Here is a 27,529-nt window from a genome sequence, read left to right on the forward strand (position 1 = left end):
ACACACCCTGCTGAGCCCCAGGAGGGAAAGGGGTTCCTCCTGAACGGAAGAGAGAGTTCCCAGCCGTCTTCTGTCCTCAGTGGGGTCCGCCTGCCGCCCCTCGACGCCTTACCCGTTCTGTAACAGGAGGCGGATCAGGACGCCTGCGACCAAAACTGCGATGGCCAACGCCAGGGCCAGCCCCCGGTGCAAAAGGAGCTGCTTCCCGGACAAGACTTCCACGCGAGACGAAGTGAGCTCTTCCGGGGGAATCAGCTGGTCTTGCGGCGGGTGCTCGATCACGTGGTCCATGCCGCCGAGAGCGTCCCCGTTGGGGACCTCCGTTTCCATTGTGAGGTAGGCTGTGGGGTAGAAAACCTCACCGTTAGTTCATCTTAAAAAGCAGAGACATCGCCTTGCCGACAAAAGGTCCGTATAGTTAAAGCTATGTGATGTGTGGAAGTGAGAGCTGGACCGTAAAGAAGGCTGATCGCCGAAGAATTGGTGCTTTTGAATTCTGGTGCTGGAGGAGACTCTTGAGAGTCCCATGGACTGCAAGAAGATCAAACCTATCCATTCTGAAGGAAATCAGTGATCACTGGAAGGACAGATCCTGAAGTTGAGGCTCCAGTACTTTGGCCACCTCATGAGAAGAGAAGACTCCCTAGAAAAGACCCTGATGTTGGGAAAGATGTAGGGCACAAGGAGAAGGGGACGACAGAGGATGAGATGGTTGGACAGTGTTCTCGAAGTGACTGGCATGAGTTTTGCCAAACTGCGAGAGGCAGTGAAGGATAGGCGTGCCTGGCGTGCTCTGGTCCATGGGGTCACGAAGAGTCGGACACGACTGAACAACTGAAAAACAACAACCCTTGGAAACCTGCCACGTATAGAGCACTCACGGTGATCAAGCTGTCTTCCGAGGAACTGAGTTGGAAAAGCAACGCTTGGCAGGCTCAGTAATCCCTCCCAGCCCTATTCATCTCCCCCCCCTATATATATATATATATATATATATATATATATATATATATATATATATATATATATATATATATATATATATATATATATATATATCATACTCTCAACTCCATTCATTCCCACCCCCATTGAAAAATTACCTAAGGGCACTGGTTTATTAGCAGAAATGTCCTCGGAACTGCCGGTCTGTAGTCTCGCTGTCAGCCCTGCTCGGCTCTGAGCCTAGGAGATGAAAATTTGGGGGTGGGGGGGGGGAGATATCTCAGGGTTAACACCCAAAGCACACATTTCCCATGACGTCCCAATCAAGGCCCGCTAAGTCGCCCTTCGTCAGAGACCTGAATACTTTCACAACTGCACATCTCTCCGAAAAGTACTGGGTACCATCCAACTCTCATCTTACCTAGAGTAGACCCCTTGAAGTTAATAGGTGCGCCCAATTAGGGCCTTCTAACTTCAATACGTCTCCTCCGAGAGCTGTCTCCCATGCTAGTCCTGCTCAAAACAGTCCCGCTGGGAATAATGGGCACGGCTAGCTTAGGGGTCTCGATTTCCAACCTCTGAGCAAAGCTCAGGTCTGCCACAACCTGTTGCCTCTCAGCTGGAAGCCGGGAGCAGAATCCCGGGGCTCCTAACGTTTAATTTGGATCACCGGGTTTCTGGACCTCGCTGTTTTCGCAACGGCACTTTTCCCACCTCGACAACGCACCTTTGCCTTAAAACAACGAACTGAGGTGGGAAATTTCTGAAGCAAAGCAGAGCCCAAGAAACACTCACAAAAAAACCTTTTGCGTCTCTTTCAGGGATCTGAGGAAGGAACAGCTCTTCTTTTTAATATTTAGTTGGGAGCTGCTCAGAGTGGCTGGGGCAACCCAGTTAGATGGGCAGCATTTAAATAATAAAAATTACTATTCATGATGCTATTGTTATTACAGTCAAACCTCGGATCCCAAACGCCTCCGTTTTGGAACGTTTCGGCTCCCGAACGCCGAAAACCCGGAAGTAAACGCTCTGGTTTTCAGTTACAGGTAGGTAGCCGTGTTGGTCAGTCATAGTCAAAACAAAATAAAATAAAAAATTCCTTCCAGTAGCACCTTAGAGCAGTGTTTTTCAACCACTGTTCCGCGGCACACTAGTGTGCCGCGAGAAGTTGCCTGGTGTGCCATGGGAAAAATTGAAAAATTCAAGAGAATTACTTTGTATATAGTCAATATAGGCACAGAGTTAAATTTTTTAACATTTTCTAATGGTGGTGTGCCTCGTGATTTTTTTCATGAAACAAGTGTGCCTTTGCCCAAAAAAGGTTGAAAAACACTGCCTTAGAGACCAACTAAGTTTGTTCTTGCACACAAAAGCTCATACCAAGAACAAACTTAGTTGGTCTCTAAGGTGCTACTGGAAGGAATTTTTTTATTTTATTTTGTTTTGGCTCCGGTTTTCAAACGCTTTTCGGAATCCAAGCGTCCGACGCAGCTTCCGCTCGAGTGCAGGAAGCTCCTGCAACCAATCGGAAGCCACGCCTCGGTCGTCGGACGTTTCGGAAGCCGAATGTGCTTCCGGGAACGGATTACGTTCAACAACCTGGGTTTTGACCGCAGGATTATTCTGCTGCTCCGGACCAGTGCTGTCAAGTATCCCGTTTTCCCCGGGAATCTCCCTTATTTCAAGCAGTTTCCCGCTGCTATCCCTTATTTTTTAATATCCCTTTAATTTCCCGTTTTTTCAAAGGAAGCAGCTCCTCTCCCTCCCCCTGCTGGCCAGGGACTGGGAAGACCTCGCCTCCTTGCAGCCTCAAAGCAAGCGGGAGCCATTTCCCGCGCTTACAGGCGTCGTAGCCCACGGGCAGCGTTTCCAAAATACAGTAAGCCTACTGCGCGCGTTCACACCAGTGCCGCCCACTTGTGCTTCTGGCTCCGCCCACCACTGCCATGTGACTATCCCTGGGATAGGTGAGGCTGCTGGTCCCTTATTTTCAAATCCGAAACTTGACAGCTATGCTCCGGACGATAGGACTCGAAGCAACGGATTCAAGTTGCAAGAAAGGAGATTTTCACTAAACATCAGGAAGGACGATGAGATAGACGGGAACGGACAACGTCGGGAGCTGGCAGATGATCTCCTCTGGTTTTTAAGCAGAGGTTGGGTGGCCAGCTGTCAAGGATCCTTCCCCTGCGTTTCTTGCATTGTCCCTTGGGGGTCCCTTTCAAGGTCTACCGCTCTATGATTCCATGAGGCTGCCGCCTTCCTCCTTGGGGGTGCTGGAACCCACCCACTTACGGAAACCAAAGGAACCGGTGTTCTTGAGCCTCACCTCTTCCGAAGCCTTTGCCCAGTCCGCTCGCAGGACGAGGACCAAGAAAGAGGCGGCTTGGAGGGAGATACAGACAATCAGCCCCGTCCACAGGCCTGGAGGGAGAGAGAGAGAGAGAGAGAGAGAACAAGGGAAGATCCCTCACATGAACCATCCAGTAGAGTATTTATTTATTCCATGTACCCCAACAAAAGCAGAGCGGCAGATGAAGATGATGGACTTTGCAGAACGGGCGAAACTGACGGGGAGAACCCGGAACCGGAGAGACCAAGCGTTCCAAAAGGACGGGAACAAATTTACATTATGTTTGAAAGCCAACTGTAAGCAATGAACATCATTAGCAGGGCTACCTGAAGATTTGTAAGATGAAATCGCTACCTTTTCGGGTTGAGTGATTTAATAAATATTTCAGGTAACGATAAAAAAAAAGGATAGGAAACGAAGGGAAACGTAAAGAGGCAAAGTTTAATTCTGTAAACCAGGCATCCCCAACCTGCGGCCCTCCAGACGTTTTGGCCTACAACTCCCATGATCCCTAGCTAACAGGACCAGTGGTCAGGGATGATGGGAATTGTAGTCTCAAGGCATCTGGAGGGCCGAAGGTTGGGGATGCCTGTTGTAAACCATCCGACGGGAGGGAGGGAAGTCGGCAGGCTCAGTTGTGCCAAACAGATAAAATAAGAGCATCCGATGTTACATGATGTGATTATATGTAAAAACAATAAAAATCATTCAAAACTAAACCCGGTGCGCCCTGCCCCAGAGGCTTTTGAAACTACAACAAATGTTAAATCAGCAGTTCCCAAAGTGAGTGGTGCTCTGCCAGTCAGAGCAGTTACTATCAGTAGCAGATCCTTTACATGCGGTCATCATCTGCTTGATTTACTTCCATCTGGACGTCGCTACAGGACTTCATATACAAAATCAGCCAGGCACAAGAATAGTTTTTTTCCTTGTGCCATTAAATTGTTAAATTCGTAGTTGTATAGCTTAAGGGGAGGTAAAATATGGGTGGGGTTTCTTTACTTCTTTGTATTGTGAGAGGAACAGTGTCTGTATGTTTACATTGCAATGTAGCCGAAACAAATTCCAAGTATGTTGGAAAATGTACTTGGCCAATAATAAATTATTCCTTATTCCTTCCTTATAAGGCAGCAGCCTAATGAATGGGGGGGGGGGGACTTTGGCCCTCCAAACACTGCTGAGCCACAACTCCCATCATCAATGGCCATTAGCCATGCTCGCCAGGGATGATGGGAGTTGTAGTTCAGCAACATCTGGAGGAGCCACAGGTTCCCCCAACCTGGTCCGGCTAGATCTTGGAAACAGCCGAGCCAAGGGGCCTAGTGGCAGGTCCCAAACAAAGGCCTTGCTTTTTTCCATTCGTTGAAAGCATTTATATCCTAGAATCCTAGAGTTGGAAGAGACCACAAGGGCCATCCAGTCCAACCCCCTGCCAAGCAGGAAACCCCATCAAAGCATTCCTGACAGATGGCTGTCAAGCCTCCGCTTAAAGACCTCCAAAGAAGGAGACTCCACCACACTCCTTGGCAGCAAATTTCACTGTCGAACAGCTCTCACTGTCAGGAAGTTCTTCCTAATGTTTAGGTGGAATCTTCTTTCTTGTAGTTTGAATCCATTGCCCCGTGTCCGCTTCTCTGGAGCAGCAGAAAACAACCTTTCTCCCTCCTCTAGATGACATCCTTTGATATATTTGAACATGGCTATCATATCACCCCTTAACCTTCTCTTCTCCAGGCTAAACATACCCAGCTCCCTAAGCCGTTCCTCCTAAGGCATCGTTTCCAGGCCTTTGACCATTTTGGTTGCCCTCTTCTGGACACGTTCCAGCTTGTCAGTATCCTTCTTGAACTGTGGTGCCCAGAACTGGACACAGTACTCCAGGTGAGGTCTGACCAGAGCGGAATACAGTGGTACTATTACTTCCCTTGATCTAGATGCTATACTCCTCTTGATGCAGCCCAGAATTGCATTGGCTTTTTTAGCTGCTGCATCACACTGTTGACTCATGTCAAGTTGATGGTCTACCAAGACTCCTAGATCCTTTTCACATGTACTGCTCTTCGGTCGGTGAGTAAAGACACACACACATAGTCCCTGCCCTCAGGCTTAGAATAAAAAAAGGCACGACACAAAAGGAAAACAGGATGAGGAGGGAAGAGGTGAACAAGCACACACAATCCATGATGTCTCTTAGAAAAAAAATGACCAGCAGGTATTAAATTTCTTTTTTTTTTAAAGCAGACAACATCAGCTTGCTTTGGCCTGCTGAGATACGTACCCATGACTCCAAGCTTGTACCTAAACATAAGTGTGATGCCAATGGGAAGCCCGATGGTGTAGTAGCCGATGGCATTGGCGATGGCACCGATCTTCTGCTTTCCAGCTCCTCTCAGTATTCCGCCGCATGTGGCCTGGAGAGGGGATGAAAAGGAGAGCGGGCTAAAATTATACCAGTTCAGCAACAAAGTCAGCGTGGCAGAGCGTCAAGACCCCGGCCTACCTCAAAGGGTTGTTTTTTTTTCTTGAATAAATATTAAAGTTTGAAAAAATACAGAGATTAATATCCAACAACTTTTTATCAAAGATTAAAAAAAACTAATCCAAATAAAACACAAACCAAAATGAAGAAAAGAGAAGGAAAGAAAGAAAGAAAGAGAACTTCTGATTCTTCGTCTGTCAGCTATATATAGAAAATTATTTAATGCATCCACTCCAATATAACACCCAACGGTTCCACTTTCTCTAAACCAGTGTTCAGACCCAGATATCAACAGTTCATTTTCTTTTTCACATAGAGTCTATAAGGGGTTTCCAATCTTTCGTAAATATTGGAAAATATTTTTCTCTGATTAAACACGCCAACTTTGCCATCTCAGCTAAGCCCAATAATTTTAACAACCATTCCCCCATGGTAGGGAGGAATGATAAATCTTTCCATCTTAGTGCTTAGAAAAGTCTCACTGCTGCCTTAAAGGGCTGTTCTGAGTTTTTTTTAAAAAAAAAAAAATGGGGATGGGGTGGAGGAGACACTTTTGCTCCATGGAGAAGTAATTTCCAAAGGCGGCAAAAGAAAAATCTGGGCACGGTCAGCCAGCTATGAAGGAGGCTGCCTTACTGTGTCTCTGGATGATGCCCAGATCTGCCCTTCCTCCCAATCAACATGCACTGGGCAATAGTTTCTGCGTGTCAACAGTGCAACGGAGGCGTTCCAATAGATTCTGCTGCAGGAAGATTCACGCTCAGAGGACAGAGCTGCCTGTTGGCTCCCTGTATGAGTTCTCGCTTCTGCCCAAGAGGCAAGCTCAGAAGAGGCTTAAGAACGCGCCTCAAAGTCCCTCAAGCGGGGGAAACTCTAACGTAAATAAACCAGCAGATAGTAACATAAATTAAGACCCAGTCCTAGCCCCACTTAGCTGACACAGCAAATCCCACTGAATTCAGTAGGAATTACTTCTGAGTAGACAGGATTATGACTGCACTGTCAAAGTCACCGGAAAGGAAAGCTGCTTATATTAGGCAAGCTGAATCCATTTGCACAACTCCTCTCCATTTACATTCCATCCGAAAATTATTTGTGAGCTATTTTTGCTTGCTGGGGCTGGGGGGGTGGGGGGTGGCAATGTTGGGAGAATATCCACAGGGCAGGGAAAAAACTAGATCTCCAAACACTGGAAAGATTTATTTGGCAGCTGTCTTCAAAAATATGTTTATGAACATGAGGTCTAGAAGCTTGCTAAGTTTTAAATGTGAGGAAAGGAAAAGGAAGAACACAGAAGCTCTTCCTGTCCTTGGCACCACATTCTGTGCTTGTGCTGCCCCCTAGTGGAACTACGGGGTTTGCAGCCACACGGAGCCCTGGGTACCAATTCATGGTGTATGTATGGAACTCACCGCTATTGCATCCAGCAGATGGAAAGGGGCGAAAATCATCATCACTTTGGCAACCAGGGCGATGATCTCTCTGTCAGGGAGGAAAGACATGACTGAGAATGGGCAGAGAAAGAAGGTGGGCTTTTTTCCGGTAGAGTTTTTTTTTAAGCATTATTTCATTTTATAACGTATATAAAACAGAGATAACAATTATAACAACAGACAAAAATTAAAAGATGAAAAACGAAGCTACAAAATAGGCACGCAGGACGAATTGGGAAACAGCCATAGCTGTCAACTTTCCCTTTTTTTGGCGCTGGAATAGGCTCGCCTCTCTCACTCCTGCCCGACAGCAGCACGCATGAGGCTCCCAAGCTCGCTCTACCTGGCTGAGGTCGCTCCGCCGGACCAGCCCCGTCCGTGGGCCCGCCCTCCCGCCTCTATTTCACCACCTCCGCCCAGACGAGGGGCCGGCTCTGCCGGGCGGGAACGCCCACGGGCCCAGCCAGTGCGGCGGGCTGCGCCTCACGGGGGGGGGGCAGCGCATTGCTTGGCAGGCCTGCAAGGCGCATGGCCAGAGGGGAGCGAAACAAGCTGTTGAGCGGGGGGCATGTTTCTCGGGGCGCTGCCCCAAAGCACCCCATCCACTTTCTCACACAACCCGGGAATATACGGGTTTTTGAGTCATCCGGGAGAGCAGCGGGAAACGCGTTTAAAAACGGGGGAATCCCGGCCAATACGGGATACTTGACAGCTATGGTGGAATGCTCTCCCCAGGGAAGCTCGCCTGGCGCCTTCATTACACACCTTTAGGCGCCAGGCAAAAACGTTCCTCTTTAACTAGGCCTTTGCTTGATCTGTTCCACATCCTATACCCTTTTAAAATGTGGCTCTTTTCTTTGGGGGGGGGTGCTATTGGGTTGTTGTTTTTACTCTGATTCTATCTGTTGTGATCTTTTCTGTGAACCACCCTGAGACCTCCGGGTATTGGGCGGTATATAAACTCAAATAATAATAATAATAATAATAATAATAATAATAGTAATAATAATAATAATAATAATAATAGAAAACCAGGTTATCACCCAGCCCTAGCACTCAGTTTGGGCTGCATCTCTGTGCCAGGAGAGGATGCATGAGCCGGTCACATCCACTGGGGAGAGCAAAGATTACCCTCCTTCAGCAAAAACAGGAAGGCCGGAAGGAGGAAATCCTGCAGAGGCACACCAGGAAGGCCTCTCTCCAGTGGTGGGCATTCTGGCATCAGAGAAGCCGTTTTATGGTCGCTCGCCTTCTTCATCTTTGTCGATCACTTGTAGCTGAGTATAAGATTGTCTTCCATAAACACGGTCTTAACAGGGTGTCCGTAGGTGACTGTGGAGGCCAATTCTGGATCCACACATCCTTCCACAGTGGGGACATAGGTTTCCGGGCAGGAGTTGATCCGGGTGTGGATTTGCCAAGTGTGCCTTCCTCTTAGTGTGTTTCTCCCTTTTGTCCTGAGTTTGAGCATCTTCAAAGCCCATGACACCTTTGGTACAGGCTGTTCTCCAACTGGAGCGCTCGCAGGCCAGCGTTTCCCAGTTGTCGGTTCTTATACTTCATTCTTTTGAGAGTCTTTAAACCTCTTTTGTTGACCACCAGCATGACGTTTTCCGTTTTTAAGTTCTCTCGTGGACCGCTGAGCAGTCCGCCGATTTGCCCAGATCAATGCCTAAAGAATTTCCTGCTCCGGGTTCGAATGACCTACCTGTCGCTGGTAAAGACGTAGGCTACCACGTCCTTCACGGCTGCCAGGAGGCCAGCAAACACCATAGCAAACACACCTGGGACAGGAGAGAGAGAGAGGAGATCAGAAGCGTTGTCCAATGCGACAGTATTTAAAGAGCCCCTCTGGCAACGGGGGGGAGGATCCCTGCCCCAGAGGTAGCATGCCGGAGTGGGGGAACCTCAGGCCTGAATGTGGCCCTCCGTGGCTCTCTGTCCGGCCCCTGAGACACTCTCCAGGCCCCGCCTCCTCCCCAAGCCCCACCCAAGCCCTTTCCCAAGGTGGTTCCGCAGGACGGCAGGTAGGAATGGGTGCTTAGAAACCCCTTGCACCTGTTGTTTCACCCTCTCTCTCTCTATCTCTTTGTCTCTGGCCCTTCCCATCACTATCACACGGCCCCTAGAAGGTCGCTTGTGAGAATATGCAGCTTTCAGACAGAGGGGGGGGAAAGAGCTGTCAACCTTCCTTTTTTTTTGCATTGGGAAACAGCCATAGCTGTCAACTTTCCCTTTTTTGGGGTGCTGGAATAAGGGAATTTCCCGCAAAAAAAATGGAAAGTTGACAGCTATGGTTCTCTGCCCCTGAGCTTAGGGGACGCTGCCCCTTTAAGGATCAACCCTTCCTGGAAAAGAGAGCTCCGCCCACTACCAGAGTGACTGGGACAGCCTTAAAGAGACATACTCACCCGTGCAGAGGAGCCCCATGATGCAGGACAGTTTGGCTTGCTGGAGGTCACCGGCCCCCAGGGCGTTCCCCACTCTGACGCTGGAGGCAACGCTCATGCCTTGCGGAAGCTGGTGGGGGGACAGGAGAGGGGAGTAACCAAGGGGCAAAATACTCTGCAGTCCAAGGGAGCGAGGAGTGAAAGCAACAGCCCCTTTAAGGCTAAAAAAAAGGATTTGGAGAGTTTCTTTTTTTGAAGTTGTGTGTTGGGGGGGGGGGGGAGAAGATGGCCCCAACAGTGCAATTCTAGGGATGCTTACTCAAAAGTGTGTGGTGGTGCTTATTCAGTAACAAGCACATTTGTTTATTTTGTTTCATAAAATTTATATACCGCTTAATTGTAAAACGGAAAACAAAACCACATACCTACACGGCAAGGCAGTTTACAAAAATATTAAAGCAATGGAATTTTCAGCCCCCCGTTAAAAACAACTATTTAAAACCTTCAAAAATAATTAAAATCAACCAAAAAAAACCTTAAAAAGAAACCAGATTAAAACACATGTCAATATTTTACACGACTGGAGAAGCTACAGGGAACCAGGCAGAGGGCCTTCTCGGTGGTGGCACCCACCCTGTGGAATGCCCTCCCATCAGAGGTCAAAGAGATAAACAACTACCTGACATTTAGAAAATACCTGAAGGCAGCCCTGTTTAGGGAAGTTTTTAATCTGTGACATTTTAGTGTATTTTAGTATTTGTTGTAAGCCGCCCAGAGTGGCTGGGGAGACCCAGCCAGATGGGCGGGGTACAAATAATAAATTATTATTATTATTATTATTACCTAAAATAATGTTTGGAGGAGGCACCAAAACGTGTACGGTGAAATAACCTGTCTGGTGTCAATAGGCAGGGAGTTCCAAAGGGTAGGTGATGCCACACTAAAAGAGCAATCTCTCAAAAGTGTGAAATGAGTGTAGCTGTGCCAGTTCTACAGATCGAAGGGCGTTCCCACAAGTAAACTGGTGCCAAGCTGTTAAGGCTTTTATATACCAATAGTATTTGTTTTAATTTTTATCATGTATTTTGTGCTTTTTATATTATAATTTAATTAACAACAACAACTTGAATTTGGCCTAGCAATGAATCAGTGCAGATCTCAGATTAGGGTGATTCATGCCCCCCCAAAAAGGCCGCAAAATAGCGTCACAAAGTATAAAAGCCCAAGTTGCGCGTACCGCTAAGGTATAACAAATACCTGCAACGAGAATTCAAAATAAAAGGGCGTCACTGGAACGACAGCGGCAATTTTTATAAAAATGGGAGGCTCAAGTGAAGAGATAACAGCACGGCGAGTTCTAGCCGAAAATGGCTCACTCAGTACAGTACAAGGAAATTCAATTCCTCACCAGATATGCGACCGTAGCCAGTTCGTAGATGATGGACTGAGCACCCAATTCGACCACGCTGATCATGCCTTGGGGAGGACAGAAGAAGAAAAGGAGACAAGGAGGACTTGTGGAGAACTGAAAGCAGGTGACTCTGATGCCCAAAAGGAAGAGGCGAGAGATGCTGGTCTTTAGACTTACCGTATTTTTCGCTCCATAGGGCGCACCGGAACATAGGGCGCACCTCGTTTTTAGAGGAGGAAACAAGGGGGGGAAATATTTTCCTGGTTTTCCTCCTCTAAAAGCCCTGTTTTTTTGAGGATCAGCTCAAATTTGTGCAGCTCTTTTTGCAAAGGGAAAAGCCCTGTTTCTTTTACGATCAGCTCAAAGTTTTACAGCTTTTTTTGCAAAGGGAAAAGCCCTGGTTTTTTGAGGATCAGCTCAGATTTGTGCAGCTTTTTTGCAAAGGGGGAAAAGCAAAGAGGAAAAGCCCCGTTTTTATGGGGTTCAACTCACATTTCTACAGCTTCTTAAGGAAATGGAGCCGTTTCTACAGTTTCCAGACAGATAATCTAATCAGCCATTCACATGTCGCTGGGGAAACAAACAACCTCCCTCTGCAGCACATTCAACAATGGAGGCCTGGGCAAGGGGGCGGGGCTGAAAGGGAGCCGGGGACTCTTATCTCTCTCCCATCTCTTGCTGATCAGCTGCTGAGCGGGGTCCTTTCAACACCCCCTTTTCTCTTTGTAAAATAAAAGGCATGATCCTCTTTTGGCCCCTGGGCAATTCGGCTCCAGGGACCACTATTCGCGGCATAAGATGCACAGATATTTCCCCTTACTTTTTAGGAGGAAAAAAGTGCATCTTATGAAGCGAAAAATACGGTAATGGCAGACATGTGAATGGGTAGGAGGTGCTGGCCTGGTCCAATTGGACACATCTCACTCTCTGCACCAGCAAGAATGAATGAATGAAATCTTGATTTGCGTCAGTCATCGGCCATAGCAGTAAAACAACAATACGATATGAAAAGCATAGAAATAAAAAGTTAATTATATAAAATACATTTTAGGGTTTTGAATCAATAGTCAAATAGTGGATCCTATTCTGATTGCCCCTGCTAAAATCCTTGCAACCTTTGCTGTCACCCGCCCATCTTGATCCGCCAAGAGAAAGGACGCTGCGGCAGTGGCTGGGAGACCCGGAATGGACAGTAAAAGAGGGGTGATAATCTCATTCCTCAAGTCTCTATAAGGAGCGCAAGCCAGAAGGGCGTGCGCCACAGATTCGGTGCTGCCATCTCCACGGGGGCATAAGCGTTTTTCGTGTGGAATCTGTTGGAATCGTCCCTCGAGTCCAGCCGAGGGCAATACATTCAATCTTGCGAGAGTAAAAGCACGTCTATATTTTAGGATTGCTAGGTTATGCAGATAGGGTGCCAGACAGTCGAAACGGGAAGGTGGAAAACGGTCATGCCATGGGCAAAATTTCCTTATTGCGGCCAAGTTGTTCTGACGCTAGGTATCATTTAGGCGCTGACAAATTAGACTGTTTGCTTTACTAAAACCCAAAGTGAGTAGTAAGCTGTTGTGGTGATAAAACCACAAGAGTGAAGTTTCTGATAGACAATTTTAGACCAGGCGCACTCGCGACAATCTTGTAGCACTAGGGATATTAGACCAGGGGGATTTGAGTTTAGGCGAAGCCCACAGTTAAGTGTCCAGCGCCAGATCCGTAATTCTACCGAGGGGAGATTAGCCCCTATGCGCAATGATGCGTTTGGGGCACCGGCAAGGCTTGAGGGAACAGGCAGCCTAAATCTGCGCTGCTCTGCATTGCCGCCGTTGGTCGTGGCGAGAAAGGGGCACGACGGTTTGTTGGCGGGGTGGCTTGGAATGGTACGAAGCAGGGGAATGCAGGTGCGGGACAGGGAAGCAGACAGAGACACGGCCTTCTCGGAAGCCTCACCCGCCAGGAAGCTGCCGATCTCGAAGGTCCACCACTCGATGCAGATCATCAGCATGCTGGGGAGGGCCAGGCGGATAAAGGAGCCCCACTCCTGCAAGCAGTCGAGCGTCCAACCTGCAAGAACCAGCAGAAAGAGGCTTCCAAATTCCAGAAGCTTGGATTGGGTGCGCGTCACGTGACCCACCCTGAGCTATCGCTACAATGGGGCTCCCTTAAAAGGTTCCCCCCCACACCAAATTGCACAGGGCGTGGGGGTGCCAGGGGGGTTTCGCTCTCCCCTCTTTCCACGCCGCCTTCTCGAAGCCAAAAATTAAAAAAAAAAATCCCCCAGGTTTAACGCCTCACAGAGACCCCAGGGGTGGGTGTCACAGTTATAGTGATGGACTAGGGACCTCGGAGGCCACAGTTCAAAACCCCACTCGGCCCGACCGGGTGATCCTTGGGCTGGCTGCTGTTTCTTAGCCTAGCCTACCTCGCAGGGTTGTTGAGAGGAAATAAAACGGGGAATAAATAATAATAATAATTATTATTATTATTTATTTATTTATTTATTTATTTATTTATTTATACCCCGCCCATCTGGTTGGGTTTCCCCAGCCACTCTGGGCGGCTTCCAACAGAATATTAAAAATAGAATCAAACATTAAAAAACTTCCCTAAACAGGGCTGCCTTCAGATGTCTTCTAAAAGCCAAGTAGTTGTTTATTTCCTTGACATCTGATGGGAGGGTGTTCCACAGGGCGGGCGCCACCACCGAGAAGGCCCTCTGCCTGGTTCCCTGTAACTTGGCTTCTCGCAGCGAGGGAACTGCCAGAAGGCCCTCGGCGCTGGACCTCAGTGTCTGGGCAGAACGATGGGGGTGGAGACGCTCCTTCAGGTATACTGGGCCGAAGGCAGAATGGCACACGTCCCCTTGGAGGAATGGTGGTATATAAATTTTTAATAAAAGTCAATTAATAATAATAATACCTCCCCAGGTCTCCTTGTGTATCTTCTTCCACCACACATACAGGAAGAGGAGGATTGCCTGCAAATTCTGAGACAGCGTGTTGGCCCACGCAGAGCCCCTGTGAAACAGAAAGGAAAAATTGGAGCAAGTTAGGAAGAAGGAATAACTGAGGGAATGTCAGGTTCAGTTTTTCTTTAGGCTGGTGGCCCTATTAACACGTTGCCATGTAGTGGGTGGCGGGGCTGGCAGCGGATTTCTTTGCATCATGAGAACTAGAAACTTAGCTTTCATTTTTTTAAAAATGGGGAGGAGATGATAAATAATAATAATAATAGTAGTAATAATAATAGTAGTAATAATAATAATAATAATAATAATAATAATAATAATTTTATTTATACCCCACCCTCCCTGGCCAAAACCGGACTCAGAGCGGCTAACATCAAATATATAACATATTACCATAAAATCAAGCAATCAATTAAAATACACCCTAAAATCAAATCAGAATCAAAGTGAAATCCTATCAGATGGCAACCCGCAAATTAGGGATTGGGACCTTAAATGCACACAGATATATGTGCCCGGGCCGTAACCCAGCAGATAAAACACTCCCACTGCCCCCGGTTGCGTAGCACTGAAATAAGCCAGCGTGTCATAGAATTGTAGCGTGCGAAGGCACCCCAAAGGGCATCTAGTTCAACCCCGGCGTCCACACCAAAACGGCTCACAGACTGGGTATCAAAGAAGGAGGGTGCCAACAACCCTGTTGCAGTAGGGCGCGGGGTCACCACGAGCAAAATTTCCACGTGATCTTTTTTTAAAAAAATATTTTTTTTTATTTCTTTTGATACAAGCATCAACCACAAAAAAAAAACAATAACAATAACAACAATAATAACACAGTTTGACAATTCAAATTTAAATACACTGATATACCTCTGACTACACCTTTTTTTACAACACTGTTTCCCCACCTCTCTCGCCTCCCTCTACCTCCCACCACTGTCCGCCTTATCACTTAAATATTCATTCCAGATTTCTTCATGTTTATCCATTCTTAATTTTCGACGACATGCAATTCGTTCATATGTAGCTAATCTGTCCATATTATCAATCCAGTTGCTCAATTGAATCTTTTTACGGCTTTTCCAGTTCATCAAAACAAGTTTTTTTGCTTCTAATATAGCACGGTATATCCATTTATTTATTTTTGGACCCCCTGAAATCTCCCACGTTTCCGGAATATAATTTAGAATTAAATTCAGTTCCCCTAAAATAACAATTCCTTTTTATTACTCTTGCTATAAATATCCTCACCTCGCACCAAAATGATCTTATCATCGGGCAATTAATCAACATGTGTACTAAGTTCCCCTTTTTACTCCCACATCTCCAGCAGTTGTCTGCACTTGTTATTTTCTTCTGGTATAGTTTTGCTGGGGTCCAGTGGACTCTAAATATTATTTTCTGTTGAATAAGTCTTAAGTCTTAAATCCATAGAGGCTATTTCTGTTGATTTTATACTTGACTCCCATATATCATTTGTTATCTGTACCCCTAACTCTTCACTCCATTTTTGTCTATCATATTCTAGATCTTAGAAAATTCCCCCCAGGTCTACGCAGGAACAGGTTGGCCTTTTGGAAAACCGGGTTCCAAGCTGTCCAGGGATTTCTGTGTTAGCGACAAGACCGTAACCTGAACCCAGAACTTACACTACTCCCAGCCCAAAGGTGTAAAGGAAGACGGTGTTCATGATCACATTGAGGATATTGGCCACGACACCTGTGATCACCTGGGGCAGGAGGATAGCCTGGGATGGGGGGGAGAGAGAGAGAGAGAGAGAGAAACAGGGAAAATTAAGCACGCCTCCCCACCCAGTCAGCCCCTTCCCTCGCCCAGTTAAGGCTCCCAGTTTGCACCTCCCCACCTCCCTCAACCTCCAAACCCCAGGGGAATTGCCCTCAGCCATGGATCCCTTTGGGGGAAATGTTTGTAAAAGATCTGGAAAGTCTCCAGCATCTCTCTCTGCAGCAGTCTTTAACGGTTCAAAATGTGCTTGACTGTGTTAGGCTGCTAAGAGGAGCTGGAAAAGGGCCTCTGAGCAAACACGTTTCAAAGTGCCAAAGGAAATGTTTGCGCAACCCCCTTGGCACAGCAATGACCCCCCCAACCTCCCCCTAAGCAGGCGAACGGGTCCATACCTGGCTTTGCAAGTAGCGGGTTTGTAGCTGGTAGATGAAAGCTGCCTGGAAAGGGAGGGGGGAATAAACCACAGAACCGTTTCAGGTTAGATTTCTTTCGGCGGCAGCTTCCCTTGAGCAACTGGGCCCCGAAGAGTCCTTTGCCCTTGCCCCCAGATGATCCCCAGCATTCCCAGTTAATTCCCGGTTTGGACTGGGATGCCACAGAGCACGTATGTGGATTAGCAGGTGGTGAGAATGTTATAAAAATTAGGTTCAACCCCAGAAGGGAGTCCACGAACCCGGGGGAGAGCCTTAGTAGGGCTCCCCTCCTCTCAGGAGCACTTATGAATAAAATAGAGATGATACAGAATCTCCCAAAGCAAGGTGGTAGCCCTTTATTAGAAACTGCTGCAGCAGGGTGTCTTGCAAGCAAAAGACCCCGAACAAAGGCGCGCAAGCTCCTATACAGACTTTTGAAATTGCCCCCTTCCAGCTCAAGACCACCCCTCCATACATCAGAATTACATCAAAAATTGGGAGGGTCTGGAAGCAGTGATCTGAGCATCTTGGACCCTGCCCCCAAGTCTCCTCTTGCCCTCCAGCAAAAACCCATCAAGTGAAACAAAATATATTTTCATTTCCCTATATCCCAGCCAAGTTAATCACACCCTTTTGTCTGGCACTCAGGTATCAGGATGCCAGAGATTATCACTCAGGCAGAGGGCTGCTGAGTAGCTGGAGGGGCAAACCCCCCCCCCTTTGTTCCTGAGACAAAGAAATACTTGGTCAGTTGGGAGTCAAAATGGAGTGAGGCCTGTCTTCCTGTGCTGTTTTTCCAGACATGTGGCCTCATTTGTTTTGGTACCATTAATAACAATTATTATATATAAATAAAATACCTTAAAATTCTTACAACAAGATCATCAGAAGAGCTCAAGGGGGGGGGGCCCTCTCTCTCCTCCTGCCTCCTGTTCTCTCGGAGGCCAAACAGATGCCCCAATGGGAAGCCCGTAAGCAGGATCTGAACTCTTCCTCCTCTTGCAATTGCTGGCAGCGGAGCATAGCCATTGTGGCTAGTGGCCACTGACAGCATTGTCCTCCCTGCTCCCAAATAGCCACGTGACCTGCAAACCTCAAAATCCTGCCGTGCATTTCGACTTGGCTTTTGGAAGCTGTCCAGAATCTGGGGTGCCCCGGGGCGTGTAGAGAGCAGAGAGGAAAGAAGGGGAGGTTTTTTAAAAACAACAACAACACTTACTGGGAGCGCTGGAATAAATATCATCACGTAAACCTGAGTTAACCTGCAATGAAAGACATCAACAGAAACTTTATTCTTCTTCCCAGGCACAACGGATAGGAACTTAAAGGGCTGATTGGCTGCATCGGAAGCTCACAGGTATAGGATTCAACCCAACCCTGCAGGTGGTTAGCTAGAGGTAGACTGCTCCCAGATCTGGAGGCTCCAATTCACGCCATTATTCAAACCAGCTGCAAACTGGGGATCAGCACTTTTTAAGTTCCTAGTCCTTAAGGACGCAAATACCAAACTTGTGCAGAAGCGCCTGATTATTATTTTTTTTAAGATTCTGGGAAAGGTGAGTTTCTCAAATTGATGGGAGGCTGACCCCATCACTTCGCCCAGCTTCCTTCCAGATTCTGAGGACAGCTAGAAGAGGTTAAATCAAGCTCCTTAACAGTACAGGTGTGAGCATCCTTGCTCAAAAGTAGGTTGCTCTGAGTTCAAGAGGACTAGCGCCCTAGCAAGTGTTAAGGACTGCAGCCCTTGGGCCTTGCACAGCGGCACAGTTTTGCTTCAGAACCTGTGCTTAATAATAATAATAATAATAATAATAATTTATTACTTATACCCCGCCCATCTGGCTGGGTCTCCCCAGCCACTCTGGGTGGCTCCCAACAGAACATTAAAAACGCGATGAAACATCAAACGTTAAAACCTTCCCTAAACAGGTCTGCCTTCAGATGTCTTCTAAAAGTCAGATAGCTGTTTATTTCCTTGACATCTGATGGGAGGGCGTTCCACAGGGCGGGCGCCACCACCGAGAAGGCCCTCTGCTTGGTTCCCTGCAACCTCACTTCTCACAGGGAGGGAACTGCCAGAACCTCAGTGTCCGGGCCGAATGATGGGGGTGGAGACACTCCTTCAGGTATACTGGGCCATTTAGGGCTTGAAAGGTCAGCACCAACACTTTGAATTGTGCTCAGAAACGTACTGGGAGCCAATGTAGGTCTTTCAAGACCGGTGTTATATGGTCTCGGGGGCCGCTCCCAGTCACTGGTCTAGCTGCTGCATTCTGGATTAATTGAAGTTTCTGGGTCACCTTCAAATGTAGCCCCACGTAGAGTGCATTGCAGTAGTCCAAGCGGGAGATAACTAGGAGCCTCGGCAGAGGAGTTTTCCAGCTCTGCTCACCGCTCTGCGTAAAGGCTCCAAAACGTTAAGGACTAGGAGCTTGGAACCGATTTGGGAAACAGCATCAGGAGACGGGAAGAGGGGCCTGGTTTGAGGAAATGCTGCGAAGGATGGATCACAGCTCCCCTCCCCACCCTGAGATATTTGCTGTAAAGGTGTGTGTGCGTTTGCAGGCATGAAGAAAGAGCAACCATCTGCCTTGCACATGCCCTAACCTGGAGACTTCCGGGTCCTGCCTGCAGAGAAGCAGGATCTGCTCAGTGTTGATGAAGAAGGCCCAGCAGGGGAAGCAGAAGAGGAGCAGGATGAGGATCCCCCGTTGCAGGATGGTGCCCACACGCTTCACATTCTTGCTCCCGTACGTCTGATAAAAAAGAAGCAGGAAAGCGAAAATTAAATCGGCTGCAAAGCTTTGCCCAATTTTGGCTGTTATTCACTCAGGGGAAGGGGAGAAACTTGGGGATTAGGATGAAACCTTCCTGGCGTCCTTGATAAGAGGTGAAGTGGCCTCCTTGGGGACATATGTCACCCCCTCTGGGTGTGCCATGTGGCATAGTGGTTAGAGCCCTTGCTTTGCAAGCAGAAGTCCCCAGGTTCAATAATAATAATAATAATAATATTTTTTTATTTGTGCCCCACCCATCTGACTGGGTTGTCTCAGCCACTCTGGGTGGCTTCCGACAAAATATAAAAACACAGGAAGATATACACCCAATGTTTAAAACTTCCCTGTATAGAACCATAGAATCATAGAATCGAATCATAGAATCCTAGAGTTGGAAGAGACCACAAGGGCCATCCAGTCCAACCCCCTGCCAAGCAGGAAACGCCATCAAAGCATTCCTGACAGATGGCTGTCAAGCCTCCGCTTAAAGACCTCCAAAGAAGGAGACTCCACCACACTCCTTGGCAGCAAATTCCACTGCTGAACAGCTCTCACTGTCAGGAAGTTCTTCCTAATGTTTAGGTGGAATCTTCTTTCTTGTAGTTTGAATCCATTGCCCCGTGTCCGCTTCTCTGGAGCAGCAGAAAACAACCTTTCTCCCTCCTCTATATGACATCCTTTGATATATTGGAACATGGCTATCATATCACCCCTTAACCTTCTCTTCTCCAGGCTAAACATACCCAGCTCCCTAAGCCGTTCCTCATAAGGCATCGTTTCCAGGCCTTGGACCATTTTGGTTGCCCTCTTCTGGACACGTTCCAGCTTGTCAGTATCCTTCTTCAACTGTGGTGCCCAGAACTGGACACAGTATTCCAGGTGAGGTCTGACCAGAGCGGAATACAGTGGTACTATTACTTCCCTTGATCTAGATGCTATACTCCTATTGATGCAGCCCAGAATTGCATTGGCTTTTTTAGCTGCTGCATCACACTGTTGACTCATGTCAAGTTGATGGTCTACCAAGACTCCTAGATCCTTTTCCTGGCATCTCCAGGATTTTTTAAAGGACCAGCTAGCCAGGTGATGGGGGAAAGAGCCTGGGGAGCGGCTGCCAATCAGAGCAGGGAATACTGGGAGAGGTGGGCATAAGAAGTCAGACATGGCACTGAGGAGCTCCCTATGCAGTGTTCGGACATACCTGGGACATGAGAGTGTCACACACAGATGCCAATCCGGTGCCCACGGAAATGCCAATCACGTTGATGACCTGGGAGGCGGGAGTGACGAGAGAGAGAGAGAGAGAGAGAGAGAGAGAGAGAGAGAGGGAGGGAGAGAGGGAGGGTGTCAAGGTCAGTGGAAGAGCAACTGTTTGGCACGCAAAAAGTCCCAGGTTCGGACCCCAGCAGCATCTCCAGCTACAGCAGGGAACGTCCCCTGCCCCAAACTCTTGAGCTGCTGCCAATCAGTGCAGACAACACTAGATAGGCCATTGCCCCAGCTCAGTATATATGACAGCTTTCCTGCGTTCCTAACTAAATCAGCCCCCGTTATTCAGAACCACGAGGAGCTGCCACTTGACTCTTAAGGGAAAGATAATAGTTCCGTGTCCGGCATTTCTAGGTAGGGCTGAAACCTCAGCGAGCCGCTGCTGCCAGTCAGTGCAGGCAGTGCTGAGGCAGACGCACCCTTGTCCCGACTCGGTGGCAGCAGCAGCTTCCTACGTTCCTCGTGAAATCAGAACCATGAGGACCGGGATCTTGGCTCTGCTTCTAGCGAGAGGGGCTGCAGCTGGAGGGGGGAGCACTTGCGCCAGCTCTCAGGGAGCGGGGCAGCCCAGGGGTATGGCTGAGTGCGGGGCACGTCCTTACGTACCGATACAGCGAGGGTGACGGCATCCAGCTCGACTTTGCCCAGGTGGCCGCAGAAGATGGAGCTCACCACGCTGATCAGAAAGCCCAGAAGCTGCGCCACAAACTAAGGAGGAAGGGTAAGGGGTGAGCACATCCCATTGGCACGATCCCAAGCACACAATTAAACTGCAGAAATCACTCCTGAAGGAGGTGCTGACAGCAGTGGTGTAGCATGGGGTAGTTGCCCGGGGCACAAAATTCTTCTTTTTTTTTTAACATGATTTTTATTAAATTTTCTGTTTTACAATTTAAAATATTCATTTAAACAACCTTAAAATATCAGTCACTTCCCTTCTTCTCTTTCCGCGGTTCATTTCGCGTAACGTAAATCCCTGCGTATTCTCAGAGGCGCAAAATTTCAAAAGGCAAAAAAGAAGAAGTGGTAATAATGAATGAAAACATAGCTCGCCCTCCCCCTTGTTGCATAAATCTGTGCCACGGGACCCCCCCCCCCACACACACACACCTGTACCTGTAAATCCAATACTCTCGCTCAGAAAATCTCACAATGTTCACGTGAGATTAAGGAGTCAATTTGGGGGGTGGTTGGTTGCCAGGGTGTCCTCTGCAGGCTTTGGAAAGATTCCCACTCATGGGGCACCACGGTTGCCACTTGGTTAGATCACTGAGCTGTTGCCCCTTCGTCCCAGCCTATTGGCAGACAGCGCCAATGCTATTTGCCTTGCCCCGGGCACTGGCAACCCACGCTGCGCCACTGAGTGATAGCCACTAATTTAGACGGCTATAAAAGAGGCTTAGCCAAGTTCACGGAGGATAATTCCCTCTGTTGCCACTAGCCACGGTGGTCCTGCTCTGCTTCTGTGGTCGGAGGCACCACTGCTTCCAAATACAAGCCACAGGCTCTCGCACTCGCGTCCTGCTCGAGGGCTTCCTATTGGGGGACATCTGCTGGACATCATTATGAGAACGGGCCGTCTCCCCGCCTCCCGAATGCAAGGTCTCGGTACAGGGAACAACCCCGGCTGTTTTGTCACGCAGGAGCTAGCTTTCTACATGCAGGGAGCCTGCCATGTTCCTCAAAAAATGGTTCCAAAAATGTCAATTCCCCCCTCGCGGCTCGCAGAACCTCTCCCATGTGTCTTGGCCCTGCGGAGTTTGAACTGGCTTTGGTTCCAGGAACCGGGGCCCGATCCAAAGCGGTGTTTTCTTGTACTTGGGGAACAGCGCCAAGAGAAGCTGAACAGGTCCCAACAAGCACAGCTTACGTGAAGCTCAGCACTAGCCCAGGGCAGCAATCGTTCACCCTGACAAGGATCCGGGAGGGGAAGGAGAAAATAAGCATTTTGTTTCCTGCCCCTGCGATGGCGAGGAGAGGTTAATGACAGCAGCCCTCTAATTCTGGACGTGCCCTGACACAAATATGTGGATTTTTTGGAGGGTGGGGGAAGTAGAGAAGAGGCAATGTGCTGTTAGCTGAATGGCCCAATCCGGAACACGTCAATAGAGAGACCCAGCAGAGGACAAGAAAAACAATATTAAAAAGTCAGATCCTTGGCTCCTTTAGCCGAAGGATCAATGTTCCTGCTATTTCCAGAGTTCAGGCATTGTGTGCAGTTGCAAAACACTCCCCCCCCCCAATTTTAAGGGGGGGGGCTATAAGATGAGGGGGGAGAGGTAACCCAAAAACATCTCGGTGAAGACTGAATGTGCTTGGTGATCCTGGAATGCTGATAGACTGTTGGGAGAAGGGGAAAAGGGAGTGGAGCTCAGTGCTAGAGCATCTGTTTGAACTCAGTCCTGGGTTCAATCTCCGGCATCAACAGGTAGGACTGGGGAAAGACTCTGTGCCTAAAACCCTGGAGAGCTGCTACCCTGGAGAGCCGCTTTCCAGCACAGCGTGGACAGTACTGTGCTGGACGGACCAAAGGGTCGACTCAGCACAAGGCAGCTTTCTGTGGGGGGGGGCATAGGGGCTAGAATCTGGAAGAGCAGTACTTCACGCTGCAACATTTTAACGCAGCGCACATTTTTCCTGTTTCCCTCCCCCCCCCCCACAGCTAGGATTAAACCTGGGACCTTTTATGCAAAGCATGTGCTCAAGGAACAAGTCAGACAGGCAGACACACACACAAACCCTCAACCCCAGGGCATGAAAGTTTCAAGAGTTGCCATTATCTGGAAGCAAACAACTTCCGACTCAAAGTCAGATGTTTGCAAGATGGACAATGAACAAAAGGCTATTTGGGATTGAAGGAATTGATCTCTCTCCCCCTGCTCCAGAGGGACAGGACAGCTGATCCAAACATAAGATCACTCACACACACACAGCATGCAAAAGTCCCCAGGTTCTTTCATTCTTTCTTTTTAAGAGAAATGTTGTGATCTGCCGAGCAAATTCAAAATTTTGAAGTCTGCGTTTGTTGCATATCTTTTTAGCCGAGTTAATTTCATGCGGATATATTCGCCGTGCTGGACCACACGCAAACAAACAAATCTGAATCCACGGCCCAGAGCACTTTGCAAGGCTCCATTGCAAGATAACTAAAATTAGCAAGTTACAGGTGTTGGTCTGCCATAGTCAAAACAAAATAAAATAAAAAATTCCTTCCAGTAGCACCTTAGAGACCAACTAAGTTTGTTCTTGGTATGAGCTTTCGTGTGCATGCACACTTCTTCAGATACACTGAAGAACAAACTTAGTTGGTCTCTAAGGTGCTACTGGAAGGATTTTTTTTTATTTTTTTTTGTTTTTAAAATTAGCAAGGCTCCCAGGATCTGAGCAAGCTTCAGCTTCAGGGTCTTTTGCAAGCAGTTTTGGGGGGTAAGGAGAGAAGCACACAAGCCTTCCGGGATCTGAATAGACAGGCCAAACAAGCAGCTCCTTGCAAAACCTCAGCTCCTTGGCAAGCGATCCGAAGAAAAGCCGGTGGATAACTCAGTTCTAGGAGGTCCTCCTCCTTGTAAAAGTTGCAAGAGCTCTGCTGCTTTGCCAGCAGAGCCAAGGGGAGCAGAAATCAACCATCAGAACAGCCAACGCCAATATTAGATTAAGAAGCAACCGAGCAGAATAATAAAATATGGGAGTTTCAGTGTTTTTATTTTAGAAGAAAAGATAAGAAAAGGAAAAAGTGAGACATCACTGTGTGGCCCACCAAACATATTCTTAAAAGTGTTTTGGATTATTGTTGTTAGTTCTTTTTACTGATAACATTAGCATTTTAGCTCTTTTGTAAGCTGTTTTGGGGTGGGGTTTCCCAATCAAGCAGCGTATAAATTTCAGGAAGTAGTTCCTTGGGAAGAGGGATTTGATTGTTGAACCAATCTGGAATCGGAAGCTCCGTTAGGGAAACTGGGCTAACTCCTAATAATTCCCAGCCCCCTTAACAAACTACAGTTCCCAGGGTCCTTTGGGGGAAGCCATGACTGTTTAAAAGCTTAACATGAGTCAACCGTGTGATGCAGCAGCAAAAAAAGCTAATGCTATTCTTGCCTGCATCAACAGAAGAAGTCTAGTGTGCGGATCAAGGGAAGGAATAGCGCCATTCTATTCTGCCTTGGTCAGACCACACCTGGAATACTGTGTCCAGTTTTGGGCACCACAATTTAAGAAGGATGTTGAGAAGCTGGAAGGTGTACAGAGGAGGGCAACCAAGATGATCAAGGGTCTGGAAACCAAGCCTTATGAGGAGTGGTTGAAGGAGCTGGATATGTTTAGCCTGGAAAAGAGGAGAGTGAGAGGAGATGTGATTGTTGTTGTTCAGTCGTTCAGTCGTGTCCGACTCTTCGTGACCCCATGGACCAGAGCACGCCAGGCACGCCTATCCTTCACTGCCTCTCCCAGTTTGGCCAAACTCATGCCAGTCGCTTCGAGAACACTGTCCAACCATCTCATCCTCTGTCGTCCCCTTCTCCTTGTGCCCTCCATCTTTCCCAACATCAGGGTCTTTTCTAGGGAGTCTTCTCTTCTCATGAGGTGGCCAAAGTACTGGAGCCTCAACTTCAGGATCTGTCCTTCTAGTGAGCACTCAGGGCTGATTTCTTTAAGAATGGATAGGTTTGATCTTCTTGCAGTCCATGGGACTCTCAAGAGTCTCCTCCAGCACCATAATTCAAAAGCATCAATTCTTCGGCGATCAGCCTTCTTGATGGTCCAGCTCTCACTTCCGTACATTACTACTGGGAAAACCATAGCTTTAACTATACGGACCTTTGTCGGCAAGGTGATGCCTCTGCTTTTTAAGATGCTGTCTAGGTTTGTCATTGCTTTTCTCCCAAGAAGCAGGCATCTTCTAATTTCGTGACTGCTGTCACCATCTGCAGTGATCATGGAGCCCAAGAAAGTAAAATCTCTCACTGCCTCCATTTCTTCCCCTTCTATTTGCCAGGAGGTGATGGGACCAGTGGCCATGATCTTAGTTTTTTTGATGTTGAGCTTCAGACCATATTTTGCGCTCTCCTCTTTCACCCTCATTAAAAGGTTCTTTAGTTCCTCCTCACTTTCTGCCATCAAGGTTGTGTCATCAGCATATCTGGTTCTCTCTTTCTGGCCCTTCATGTTCTCCTCGGGTCACGCAGGAAGTATGGGGCGTGACCCGAGGAGAACATGAAGGGCCAGAAAGAGAGAACCAGAGGGCCACATCCAGACCCCAGGCCTGATGCCCCCCTGCCACTATTCTAGTCTAACCCTCCCCCCTCAATCCTGTGCAGGACCTATAATGCAGGATAAAACAATGTTTTCAGCTTTGCCTCATGGTTTTATCCGGGTGGGTCTTGTCTATATTGCATTGTTCTGGTGTGAGAGGGCCTTGCCCTGAAAGGCAGGCTAGAAAACCTCTAAAAGAAAAGCAAAAGCACTTCCGGTTCCATCATGTGCCAATTTCCATGCAAAAATAAAGGTTTTAAAAAACACCCATTCGCGTAAGGTTTCGTGCAAGAGGTCACAAGGCTGAGCCGGAAAATGAAATGTGTACTTTAGTTTTTAGCGGGTCGTAAAAAGGGCTGGGGTGGGGTCTCTGGGCCCCAATAAGCTCAGACTTTGACCCCCCCCCCACCTCCTTCCCTTATCAACTAGGGGTTAGTCCACCTTTGGGCAAGGACAAGATAGGGTGGGTCTCTTGAGACCACAGCTGTGAATGAGGAAGGGCTGCAGTTCGGGGTAGAGCACCTGCTTTGCATGCAGAAGGTCCCGGGTTCAACCCCCAGTGGCATCTCCTGGTAGGGAATGTCTCCTAGCCTGAGCTGCTGCCAGTCAGTGCAGACAACACTGGGTTAAATGGACCAATGAACTGACTCAGTTTAAGGCAGTTCAGCTGAAATCAGCCCTTCGTTCAGAACCATGAGGACTGGAACCTTGTTCTATTTTCAGAGGATGTAGTGTAGTTCTGCCTCTCAACTTCCTCCTTCCCCTCCTCTTCTTTCCTCTTCCCTTCCTCCTGCCTTTCCTCTATTCGCCTCTCATTTCATTATTTTCTTTTTCTCTGCCCTTCTCCCTCCGATCTTCTCATCCTTCATCCTTCTTTCATCCCGTCACGCCTCCCATTTCATCTCCTGCGGGTCGCATCCAATGCTAGCTCTACTCACTCAGAGTAGACCCATCAAAAATGAAGGGGCACGGCTAACTCATCCATTCTGATGGGGCAGCAAAACTTCTGGGTTAAGTTTGGTCGGAGACAACCCCATTATTTCGTTTTTCGTCTTTCAAATAAAAATTATACACTGCTTGATTGTGAGAGGGGGAAAACTCAGAGCAGCTTGCAAAAACAGCGGAACAGTGAGATTTATCAGTAAAAACAGTTAGAAACCATTATTTTTAAAACTAGAGTTGGCGGTAAACGGAACACTAGATTAAAACCCATTTCAGCTCTCCACATTTTTATTCCTCTCATTTCTCTCTCCTTCCCATCCCATTTTATTCTTCCTATCTTGTAATTCTCCCCAGATCTCTCCCTGGTCTCTCTTTCATTTCTCAGTCTCTCCGCCTCATTCATTCATTCATTCATTCATCCTGACGATCATTTCTCCTGGTGCTTCTCTCCCTCTGCCTGCCCATTCCTCCCGCACAACAACCCTGCGAGGCGGGCCGAGGGCGCTCTAACCACTGCACCACCGCTGCCCTCCCGCCGCGAGAGAGATCGCGGTCCCCTTCTCCTTCGGGTTCCCCTTCCCCTCCTTCCTCACCACCGGGCCGCCGATCTGGACCAGCTCGCGGGCCTCTCGCCAGGCGCCGGCGGGGACGAGGCGGCGGAGGCTCCGGCCGCAGCGCCCGCAGCAAGAGGGCGAGGGCGGCGGCGGCGGCGGAGGGCGGCCGGCGGAGCCTTCGGGCTCGTCCTCCTCCGCGCCTCGGTTCTCCTCCAGCCTCCGCATCGTCCTCTTCCCCGGCGGGGCGAGGGAGCAGCAGCAGCAGCAGCAGCAGCAACTCCGAGCGGCAGCGCCAACGGCCGCGCCGTCCAGCCCAGCCGAAGCATCGCTCCCCGGCGGCGGCCACGTGCAGCGCAGGCGGGCGGGCGCGCGGCGGGGAATCCCCTTCCCCATTGGGCGGAGCCGGCGGTGACGCGCGCGCCACGGGAGGGAAGGAGGGGAAACTCCCCCCGATCGCCTCCCCCCCCCCACGACCCCCAAGTCGGATGTGCGGGCGGGGTGGGGTGTGGTCTCTATCCGTCTTTTGATGATTAATTTCATTTTTGTTGTTGTTGTTTGTTTGTTTGTTTATTAATTAATTAATTACCCAGCCCTTCACCCACCCA

The 27,529-nt window shown here is 48.4% G+C and overlaps 1 protein-coding gene across 1 annotated transcript; it reads right to left on the reverse strand.

Moving 5' to 3' along the window:
• Positions 1 to 27,317, reverse strand: LOC117060375 (multidrug and toxin extrusion protein 2-like). Its single transcript, XM_033172591.1, has 17 exons — positions 26,964 to 27,317; positions 20,788 to 20,889; positions 20,114 to 20,182; positions 18,743 to 18,891; positions 17,355 to 17,397; positions 16,115 to 16,159; positions 15,626 to 15,723; positions 13,928 to 14,025; positions 12,959 to 13,072; positions 11,009 to 11,076; positions 9,622 to 9,730; positions 8,919 to 8,994; positions 7,190 to 7,259; positions 5,577 to 5,709; positions 3,275 to 3,369; positions 1,104 to 1,185; positions 1 to 341 (listed from the first exon to the last, which is right to left on the reverse strand). Exons 1-17 carry the CDS (start codon positions 27,315 to 27,317, stop codon positions 109 to 111), a joined length of 1,938 nt encoding a protein of 645 aa, XP_033028482.1. The 3' UTR covers positions 1 to 108.
• Positions 27,318 to 27,529: the final 212 nt, after the last annotated feature.

This window comes from Lacerta agilis, chromosome 15, assembly GCF_009819535.1.
Source record: "Lacerta agilis isolate rLacAgi1 chromosome 15, rLacAgi1.pri, whole genome shotgun sequence".
Lineage (NCBI taxonomy): Eukaryota > Metazoa > Chordata > Lepidosauria > Squamata > Lacertidae > Lacerta > Lacerta agilis.